The sequence below is a fragment of the Scardinius erythrophthalmus genome (genome assembly GCF_964197995.2).
Source record: "Scardinius erythrophthalmus genome assembly, chromosome: 17".
In the NCBI taxonomy this organism is placed as follows: Eukaryota; Metazoa; Chordata; class Actinopteri; order Cypriniformes; family Leuciscidae; genus Scardinius; species Scardinius erythrophthalmus.
The window spans coordinates 5,139,377-5,149,684 of record NC_138237.1 but is presented as its reverse complement, the minus strand read 5'-3'; the positions used below and the strand labels follow the sequence as shown (position 1 = coordinate 5,149,684).

The 10,308-nt window shown below is 39.6% G+C and overlaps 1 protein-coding gene across 2 annotated transcripts; it reads left to right on the top strand.

Annotated features, from left to right (window-relative positions):
* Positions 1-1,041: 1,041 nt before the first annotated feature.
* On the top strand, positions 1,042-8,321 carry LOC308705127 (uncharacterized protein). 2 transcript variants are annotated; one of them, XM_081389992.1, is made up of 5 exons: positions 1,061-1,435; positions 1,738-2,090; positions 2,285-2,450; positions 3,645-3,761; positions 6,141-8,321. In XM_081389992.1, the coding sequence occupies exons 2-5, from the start codon at positions 1,929-1,931 to the stop codon at positions 6,956-6,958; spliced, it is 1,263 nt and encodes a 420-aa protein (XP_081246118.1). In that variant the 5' UTR covers positions 1,061-1,435; positions 1,738-1,928; the 3' UTR covers positions 6,959-8,321. The 2 variants fall into 2 exon arrangements, with proteins under 2 accessions (XP_081246117.1, XP_081246118.1); XM_081389991.1 differs by having other exon boundaries at positions 1,042-2,090.
* Positions 8,322-10,308: the final 1,987 nt, after the last annotated feature.

The window sequence follows — 10,308 nt, the reverse complement described above, 5'->3', positions numbered from 1 at the left end:
ATTACTAAATCCCATATCAACCTCAACCACTCACACAAGGAGAGACAAGAAACTGCACTTTTAATGCTTTCAAATAAACAATATACAATTGCATGAATTATTCTTGAATTGACCAAAGTGTGTAGAGGGAGAAGGTTACATTAAAAATATACCTTTTAAAAATGTATGTTAAATATACATAATTGTTCTATAGTCTAATACAATTACATCAGATTTTACTTCAAATTACAGAATTAAGAGTAATCCCTTTAATTAAATTACAGTATTAATGTTCTAATACTGTAAAATTACAGTAATAATGTTCATACTCTCCATGCTTGCATAAGCTCATTTAGTTCTGCTGAGAAATATGCAGACCTCTTTTTGTCTGGTGCTGTTGCCATGGTGACTCATAATATCTGCGCTCCATTGATAATGGCTTTTTATGGTGGTGAACGTGCTTAACTCAGAGTTGATTGAACTAACTCATTTCAGCTGTTCTGTAACCAAAAACTCAGAGTTTCCCATCTCAGGGTAAGTCAACTCTGAGTTCAAGTTTTAACTCAGAGTTGGTTGAACCTCCTCTCTGAAACAGGCCCCAGGTGAAGAAGCTGTCAATAAAAAAACTCAGTAGCCAATGAGAACACACTGCTACTACCCCCGCCCCCAAGAGAGAAATGTGTCAGAACAGCAAACGAAAACTTAAGAGGCGTAAACGAAAACTTCAGAAGCGTAAATGAAAACTCTGGAAGCACATTTGGAAGTTCAGTTTAGCGAAAGAAATATGAGAAATAGTTAGCAAAACATGCAGTTTATTAAAAACGTAGTAAAAAAATTGCCTGCGATTTATTCTTTTTCAGCTTCAAAGATATTTTATTCAGTTTCAATTTATATTTTCCTTTGTTTCTTGAAAAGGTACGTTAATTATTATTGGAACAAAATTAATTCCATAGTGGTACAGTACAGTATGGGCAAAATTTGAGGTGATGTGTTAATGTCACGGGGTGATTATATTCAGTGGGGGAGGAACGCACACGCCGGGGAATGTGTTTCCCACGGGGAATGTTTTTTAATGTAACACATAGAGTAAAAATGGCTGCCCCTTTCTCTAGATGTAAACAGTTGTAAACCCTAACCCAAACCCAGTCATTCTAGCGATCTATGAGACAAAATAGCTTCAGTTGTTCGGTGGGAAGAAGGTTGGTAATTGGTACGTACGTCGGGCGGGAGGGCCTTATATGTCCGAGGTTGCCCGCAGAATTGAACAGCAGATTCGGGGGAGAAGACGGCACCCAGTAAATGCACCCGGCGGCGATCTGACGAGCGCGTTTGCTCGAAACCGGTGAGGATCCAAAACGAAACAGGCATTCTGACGGACTTGGATTTCGCGATCTCCACACCTGCCACCGTTGTGGAAACACGGCCCTGATGCCGAAGAGTTAAGAGCATATTGCAGGTAAAAAATAAAAAAATTAAAATGATTATATAACCGTGTATAAAAATACCATATGAAAAGATAATGCAGGATTTAAAATGTTTTAAAACGACATAAGGACACCAATTTAGTAGATGAGACTGCTCGTAAAAAACGTTTTTTTTTTTTTTTCAACATCGCGTCATTTTACGTCACAAGAGGGAGATATGTGTGCTGTGCTCTGCTGATTGGTATTCAGTAAGAGCGGTCGTGAGTCAGTGTGTTTTCAGTAGTTTTTGTATTTCAATTTATCATCATCATGGTAAATTATTGTGTTTGTGGAGCTTGCAAAAACTCCAGCCTGTCAGGACATCGAGTCCACCGGTTTCCTAACAAGAAAAAGGACGGTGCTATCTTTCGTGCCTGGGTGCGGTTTGTGAAGGTGAAGAGACGGGATTTCTCTTCCGCATCGGCTTCGGAAAACGCGGTCGTGTGTGGCTTTCACTTCAGATCGGAGGATTATCATCCCGGCGATATGATGGAGTTCAACATGGGATACCGAAGTAAGAACCGGGTGAGACTCAGAGCTGGTGCGGTTCCTTCAGTGCACGCATCTTCGGGTTCTCCCGCCGGCGGGAAACATGATGGTCATGGATCCGTCAGAGATGCAGCTCGACGAAAACGTGAACTGTGCACCGTAAGTTTTTTTTTTTTTTTTTTTTTTTTTACATTTACTAACTAACAAATCAGTCAACATAATTATTTAAATAATGAGAAGCAACGTGATGTGTATAAGTTGTTGTAAAGTACCGCAGCTAGCTTGTAAGGCATAATAACTAATGCTAGTTGCTAGCACAGCTAATTCGTAATTTATTGTCATGTTTGTTTAAGGATTTAGCAGAAATTGCAAGTAATGAACGGGGAGATACATCTTCATCCAGTGCTGCAGTGTTTGTTGCCGACCCAGAGCAAGAGCCTTTCTCTCCACTGGCCCCTCAATCATCTGTGCATCACTTTGGCTCACAGTGTGACCTCAGACCTTCACATCGTTCATCAGGTGGATTAACATTTCTCATATCTAGAATTAATTGTACATGGCACTATCTGTTTACATAATGCATGTGGGCAAATAATTAGTAAAATCTTTTATGATGCAGGCACCTAAGCAGTAGGGGTGTAACGATACACGTATTCGTATTGAACTGTTCGGTACGAGGCTTTAGGTTTGGTGTTAAGCATTTTCAAACCGAACTTGGACCATTTTTCCTGCGGACAAAAATTTCATTATTTCAAATATAGACGCAAGCACAACATCAACTGGCAAACGCAATGTAAGCGGAACGAAACTGATCTACTCGTTATTGTGTTTGTGTGGACCGTTTATCAGTTTGGACCAGTGCAGCGCGAGCCTGATCAAGCAACACTGTTACTGCGAGATCCAGTATATAAAGCATTTGAATTCGCCACTGAAGTAATAACATCGCTGCGAGATCTAGAGAGAGATATTGACATTTCTCCGTTATTAACGGATCAAACAGCGCTGACGTGGAAACCAGGAATAAACATTGTGCAATGAATGAACTATCCAGTGTCCACAGTGCCGTTTAAGCCTACTTCGTAGTTCAGTGTGGTGTGACAATTGGCTGCCTGTGACTCCCTGTATATGTACGTCATTATTTGTTTTTAATCGTTTTTTATTTATATTTATCTAATTATTTATCTAATAAATGTATCTAATACGTTTCTTTTTATTTAAATTTAAAAGACATGATATTTTGTGTGTTGAAGTTTGTTGTTTTTCACTTGTGAAGCTCTCACAGCCGTTCTGTTGCCATGGTGAATCGTAGTTTCAGAGCTCCATTGATCATGGCTTTTCACAGCCATTGTGCACGCGCTTAACTCCGAATCAACCTACTCAGAGTTTATTGAACTAACTCAATTCAGCTGTTCTGAAACTGAAAACTCAGAGTTTCCCATCTCAGTGTAAATCTACTCAGAGTTCAAGTTTTACCTCAGAGTTGGTTGAACCTCCTTATTGAAACAGGCTGTCGATGTCTAAAAAAAATTATGGAATTGTTTGTAAACGACTATTTGAGCGAACATTTGCACCTGAATAGTTGAGAGTGATTGTAAGTGTGATGATCATCTGCTAAATAAGCAACAACGACCACAATTCACTCCTTCAGTCAGTGAAGCTCCCACAGCCGTTCATGAGAGTTTAAATGCTGGGAATATTCCCATCTTCCCACAGGAGAAGAAGCAAGCAGGAGGAATTACTCCAGGAGAAACTGCGGACTTACTATTGTAAAGATGGAGATTACAGAAGAACCCTGCAGAATAAAAGATGAAGATACAGAGGAACAAATAGGTTGGTGTTTTCCTTAATTCTCTTTAATGACTGATGAGGAAAGATGAATGCTGAAAAAAGGACTAAATGTTTTGCTTAAAGGGTTAGTTCACCCAAAAATTTAAATTCTGTCAGTAATTACTCACCCTCATGCTGTTCCAACCCCGCTAGACTTCTGTTCTGCCACGTAGGCTCACGCATCACACACATGACCAGCGTTGGCCAATAGTGAGCTGTGCTGTTAGACAATAGCCGCTTTCCGACCGGAGGAACCTTTTCACAGTTCCTAGAACTATTGGCTAAAGTACGTATGTTCCTGCGGTGCGAACACGCCGACTAGGAACAACTTTAGTTCTAGGAACTCAATTTGGAGGAACTAATTTAGGTCCTACTTCAGAGTAGGGTCTAAACCAGCACTATAGGAACTACCCGTGACGTTAGTGTACGCTGATGACCGGACACACGCAAAACACCAGCACCTGCCATTTTTAAAACGGCTATAGGCCTATGTAAACACAGATTATAGCTTATATATTTACTAGGGGTGTCAAAATTAATCGTTTCTACGATGCATCGCGATGCAGACGAGGACGATTCGGTTTCGGTTCAGTAATAGACCATAACCGATTATAATGTACTGACGCTTTTCTGACGTCATTTGTTGCGTACGTGCTTTGTCGCGGTAGCATACAATGGCAGAGGGAGGCGAGACGCGAGTGCGAGAAAATAAAAAATGCTCCAACTACTTTAAAGCCGACATCTGGGCACATTTCGGCTTTTATGAACAACCTGGTAAGCACGACCTGCAGAAGACACGCGCTGTGTGCACTCATGTCACGCACAAATAGAATATGCAGGAGGTAATACCACTAACTTGATAAACCACGTTAGCCGTTTTCACCCCGAGCTGTTAACGCCTGGCAGAGTCTGACTGCTTTAGAGTAAGCGGATGAGCTCCAACGTCACCCGAATCCGCAGCCAAAAACAAATCATCCACCCGCCCAATAATTTTCTCTTATTTAAGTAGCCTATACGCACCCGATGGTCAAATTAAAATTATTCTGTGTTACGCGTGATTATAAATGGATGATCGTCACCTTCAACAGCGGATTCGGCGACGGTTGATGCGCGCATCTTTAATGGTAACATACACTGATTAATGAGCGCTGCTTTTAAATGAACATTTCTTTAAAACAATATTTATTTGACAGATTTCCTTTTCTTAATGGCATAAACAAGCTTTACTCCATAGACTGTAAAAAAAGCTTTACTCCCTTGAAACTTGAACTGGAATGTCACTGTTTCTGTCACTGCGACTTCCCGAACAGGCGAGCACACGCACACACATGCGCGCACACATCACTTTTGAAGTAAAATTTTAAATTGAGGATGCGGTGCATCCCGATGCATCGTGATATCGAATTGAACTGAATCGATGACATGATAATCGTAATCGAACCGAACCGTGAGACCACTGTCGGTTCACACCCCTAATATTTACTCCAGAAACTAGATACAAACATGGAAAACAGTGATAGATGGGCCTCTAAACCTTTATGCTGAAGAGAAAATCCAACGCAACTTTGAGGGGACCAAGTCAAACATGATTATGAATTTCTGCTTAATCATGACCACACGGCATAGGCTAATAACTTTTTTTCATATACTGTGTACTTTTTATAACAATTCTATCTAATAACATGTTAAACAGTACTGTTAGACAGATCGCTAACTAATAAACACAGAGAATGCGAGCATTGTTTGCTCTGGCGTTCTCAGCGCCGTCAAAATAAAGGTCTGTCGCGCCGTCAAAATAAAAGTCGCCGTGCTTGCGTCACTCCCTTACCCCTCCTACCAGTTCCTATGGCCACTTGGCCAGTGCGAACGCAAACAGCAAAACCGAGTTTGGGGGAGAGTAGTTCATAGAGCTGTTTAGAAGTGGACAGTTCCTGTAACTAAGTTTCTGTAACTACTTGGTCGGAAAGCGGCTTATGTGAACTCACTCAGGCCCACGCAAAAGAAAATGAATAGTTGAATAAAGTCGTTATTTTTGTTTAGTTTGTTGAGCACAAAGCGTATTCTCGTCGCTTGATAAACTTAAGGTTGAGCCCCTGTAGTCACTTGGACTATTTTAAACATTGTCTTTCTGGGCGAGTTTTAATCCCTTAGAAGCCTATGAAGGACTGAGACAGCTCTCAGATTTCATCAAAAATATTTTAATTTATTTTCCAAAGATGAACTTAAGTCTTGCGGGGTTGGAACAACATGAGGGTGTGTAATTACTGACAGAATTTTCTTTTTTTGGGTGAACTAACCCTTTAATTGTGACAACTAGAAAAAATATTGTTCTCATTTCTCCTTCTTTATTTGCGTTTTGAAAATTTGATATTTTGATTTTAGACCCGATGGAAGTGAATGAAAACAAACAACATCAGTTTAAAAAATCTCAGCATTTCAAAAATGAAGATGGAAACACAGTCATTCAACAGACCGAAAAGTGTGTCACACAAAAACGAGCTCGAAAAACTGGACAAGGATCTTTAACCTGCTCTCAGTGTGGAAAGAGTTGCACACAAAAATCAGACCTTAAGAAACACATGAGAATTCACACTGGAGAAAAACCGTTCACATGCTCTCAGTGTGGAAAGGGTTTCAATCAGAAAAGCTCTCTCAGAGATCATCTGCTTTATCACTCTGGATTGAGATCATTCAGCTGTGATCAGTGTGAGAAAACATTTGTTTTGGAATCAAACTTAAAAAGACACCTTAAAATTCATACTAGTGTGAAGCCTCATGTTTGTTCTTTTTGTGGAAAGAGTTTTTCACTACAGAAGTATTTAAAAGCTCATGAGAGATTTCATACTGGTGTGAGACCTTATGTGTGCTTTGTTTGTGGTAAAAGCTTTATTACATCCAGCCACTTAAAAACACACCAGAGAATTCACACTGGAGAGACATCAAACAAGTGCTCACACTGTGGAAAGAGCTTCTCTCGGTCAGAAACCCTGAAAGATCATGAGAGAGTTCATACTGGTGAGAAACTTTATGTGTGCATTGACTGTGAGAAGACCTTCACTACACAAAGCCGCTTAAAAAGACACCAGACGGTTCATACTGGAGAGAAACCGTACAAGTGCTCTTCATGTGGGAAGTGTTTCACCGAATCATCTAATCTACGGTCTCATGAGAGAAAGCATTGCCCAAAGTCGTCTAAGTGAGCAAAGTTCACATCCATGATTTACAAATCTTGTACTTACAAATAAATGGACATTCAGATTGTTTTAATCATAGACTGTAAAAAAAGATGGACGATGCCCCTTTGCTCTCTTCCATTGGTGAGAACTGAAGCCGCCAGTGTCCCGATATGGTGCTGACAACTTGGGACTTGAGTCTGCGCAGTAGCCATCTCGGGACCAGACCTACGCAGTAGTGAGCAGGAAGTAAAGCCGCGAAATCAACGCCTGCCCTCACTTTTGCAGAATGCACTCTCCCTGCACTTTTTTAAGTGGCCTATGTCTGCTCCGTTCCTCCGTTCTGCTCCTATTTTGATGTCTGTTGACTGCAGTACGACAAGAGGCTTGTTAAAATAAAGTAAATACAATCTCCTCAGTCCTCCGAAGATCCCGAAAATAGTATGTTGGTGCTTCAGGGACTACTTCGCTCAGAGAACCTGTCAATCATGACATCACACCACCGTTTTTAAAGCATCATGTAACTAACTAAAAACAAACTTATTTTAAAAACAGACACTTGAACTTATAAAAACTACAGTAAATAACAGAAACCACCTTTGAAAAAAAGATATTTGAAGTGTAATTGAATTGTTTAGTTGGACTCACTTTCCGTTGAATAACACAGGGAGGCGGGGCTTATGACCTATACTAGGACCAGTCACCAGGGGGCGATCGAGACGTTTTGGCTTCACTTTTCAGGGCTTGTGCGGCACGCTTGGTTTTAATAGAGTGATTCAATCTAAGGGTAAAATTAGTAGTGTAGTTTGAACCTGGTGATCAAGTGTTGCCCTTCTCTTGTCTGATTTATAATGATGTGATTCAACTTTACTGAATTTCAAACACTTGTTTTGCATTAAAAGTTTTTCAGGTGACCTGTGGTAAGATTCATTGTCTGTTTTTGCTTAAAGAGGTCCTGTAATGTCCCTTTTTACAAGATGTAATATCTCTGATGTACCAGAGTGTGTATGTGAAGTTCTAGCTCAAAATACCCAACAGATCCTTTTTATAGCATGTTAAAATTGTCACTTTTCGAGGGTGAAGTGTTTTTGTGTGTGTCCCTTTAAATGCAAATGAGCTGATGCTCCGCAATGAAAGACCGAGAGCACTGACACAACTGCCATCCACTCACAACTCTTCAAGGCTGATTAATAATCATTCAGATGCTTTGGAAAAAGATGGTAGGGGAAAACTCATGTGTAATCACTAGTATGAAAAAAAACGATCAATGAAAATACCAGGCAGATTTCTGGAGTGAAAAATGTTGACTTTATGTGTGCCGAAGCAAAATATTTGAAAGTTGTTGTGTTTCTATACAGCTGTAACCCATAAATCATTCTCATACATCTCCATAATTTGTGGCAATTAAATATTGTTCTTACCTTTGGGAACAAGGATGTAGGATGACGGTTCAGGGTCCTCGGTGGTGCCTATAACCAGTTCAATCATGAATTCGAATGCACTGGGCATTTGCCCGTATTAATATTCCATTACCAAAATCATGAAATATTTATAGGGAAGAATTACTCTGAGACTTAATTGAAAAGTTTTACGAATCACCACAACATGATTTTGTTTTATTTTAAAAATATTCAGAATAATACATAGACAAAAATTCAAAGGCAAAAATAACACAAACCCGTAAAAGTCTTCACACGAAATGCGGCCTAGAAAAAAACTCTTCCAGTTGCCTATACCATGAAGCCGGTTTAGGTGGCTAGCCAGGTATGTTTCAGTTTAGTTTGTGCCAACCCTGGGTTTTTGGGACCATGAAAGTGGTTTGGCTTTTAGCAGTGTTCATCGCCATAGTAACTTACGCTCCACGGCTAACCTGGTCCGGGGCAGGTGATGTTCCAGGTTAGAAATCTCAAACTGAACTTGGACCAATCAGCTGTGAGCAAAGGATAAAGTCACTCCTCCTGTTTCTACTCCAAATTAAAGGTCACTACATAGCACATGATGAGACAAAATTGTCTGCCTTTTAGTAATGCTTATTTAGAATAATATATTAGTTTGAGATTTATTTTGTAATAAACCCTTAATCGATCACACGTACAATTTTAGTTCATCAATTATTATTACGCAGTTTAAATGAATAAATATATAAAAGTAATATAAATGCGCTTTAGAATCAATAGATAAAGCTATAAAATGACTACATATGAGCTTAAATGTTCTATTCTCTGTATACCTTTATCAACTGTATAAACTAACTTCACAACTTTTACTTGCACTGATAAAGCGAGACTTTTTATTTTAGTTGTCCTCTTTCATAGACAGCTATTTTCTTCTTGTTATGTAAATTTGTTTAAATTCTTAATATTTTTCAATCTCGTAATATTCTGTAGTGAAAAGCGCTGCTTCTCTCGTGAGAAATGAATCGCAGTTTCACTCTTTCTCACCCTGTGATTGGCTGTTCGCTACTGATGTCACACCTAAACTCCTAAACTCAGGATCAAAGCCTGAGTTGACTGAGAAAGTTGATGATCAGCATCATGGTACCAACAAAGCCTGGTTGGATTGGTTTGGTTTTGTCAACTCTAAACTTATCCTGTAACCCTGAGTTTGTTCAACTACCATCATGGTACAGGCCCCAGGTCTTTTATACTAAATCTATCTTTTGGGCCGCCTTTTTATTATGGGCTGTCATTATAGTACAGCCAATTCCCTTATAAGGTAATACTTGGGACTTATCCTAGTCCATATACTTAGCATAAGCACATATACAAATTCTCTATTATTGTTGTTCACACTTATTTAATGCCACACGTACATAGTGGCTCTGTCCCAAATGGCGCACTTCATGTGGACTTTCTGTCTCGTGGACTTAAATTGCGCGTGTTTGCCGAGTCTACGAGTCCGTAGGCCGTCCCATTCAGCATTTTAACGCTCTGAAGTGTGCTCAGCAGCGCCCCCTTTGTACCCTTTAAGCAGTCTTCCGTGAATCCCGCATAGATGCAGGCTCCACACACTTTAACTACCCAGGAATCCTTGCGAGATGCCAATCAGACAACGGATAGGAGGAGAATTTGCTCACGGATAATTGTTGACATGGCTGAGAAGAAGAATATTACGGTTTTTAGACCTTAAATTGTTACCTACAGTTTATACAAACATTATGGTCATCGAGCAGTGGTTGATGTCTCAAACATAATAATAGCGCGTTAATACGATCGCATTATGATTCATTAAATAAATAGAACCGAATGTCAGGGCTTTACTGAGTCATATGTAAACATAGTATGAATATTGAAACCTTATGTTTCAACCTGAAATGAAACATTATGTATTATGATGTACAACTGTATACATTATTTAAATAAGCATGATGTATCTAT

Bases quoted from the DNA above. Each gene is read 5' to 3' on its own strand.
- LOC308705127 (XM_081389991.1), top strand. From the start codon at position 1,713: ATGGTAAATTATTGTGTTTGTGGAGCTTGCAAAAACTCCAGCCTGTCA. The intron at 2,451-3,644 runs GTGGATTAACAT...ATCTTCCCACAG, and splicing joins ACCTTCACATCGTTCATCAG to GAGAAGAAGCAAGCAGGAGG. The intron at 3,762-6,140 runs GTTGGTGTTTTC...TTTTGATTTTAG, and splicing joins AGATACAGAGGAACAAATAG to ACCCGATGGAAGTGAATGAA.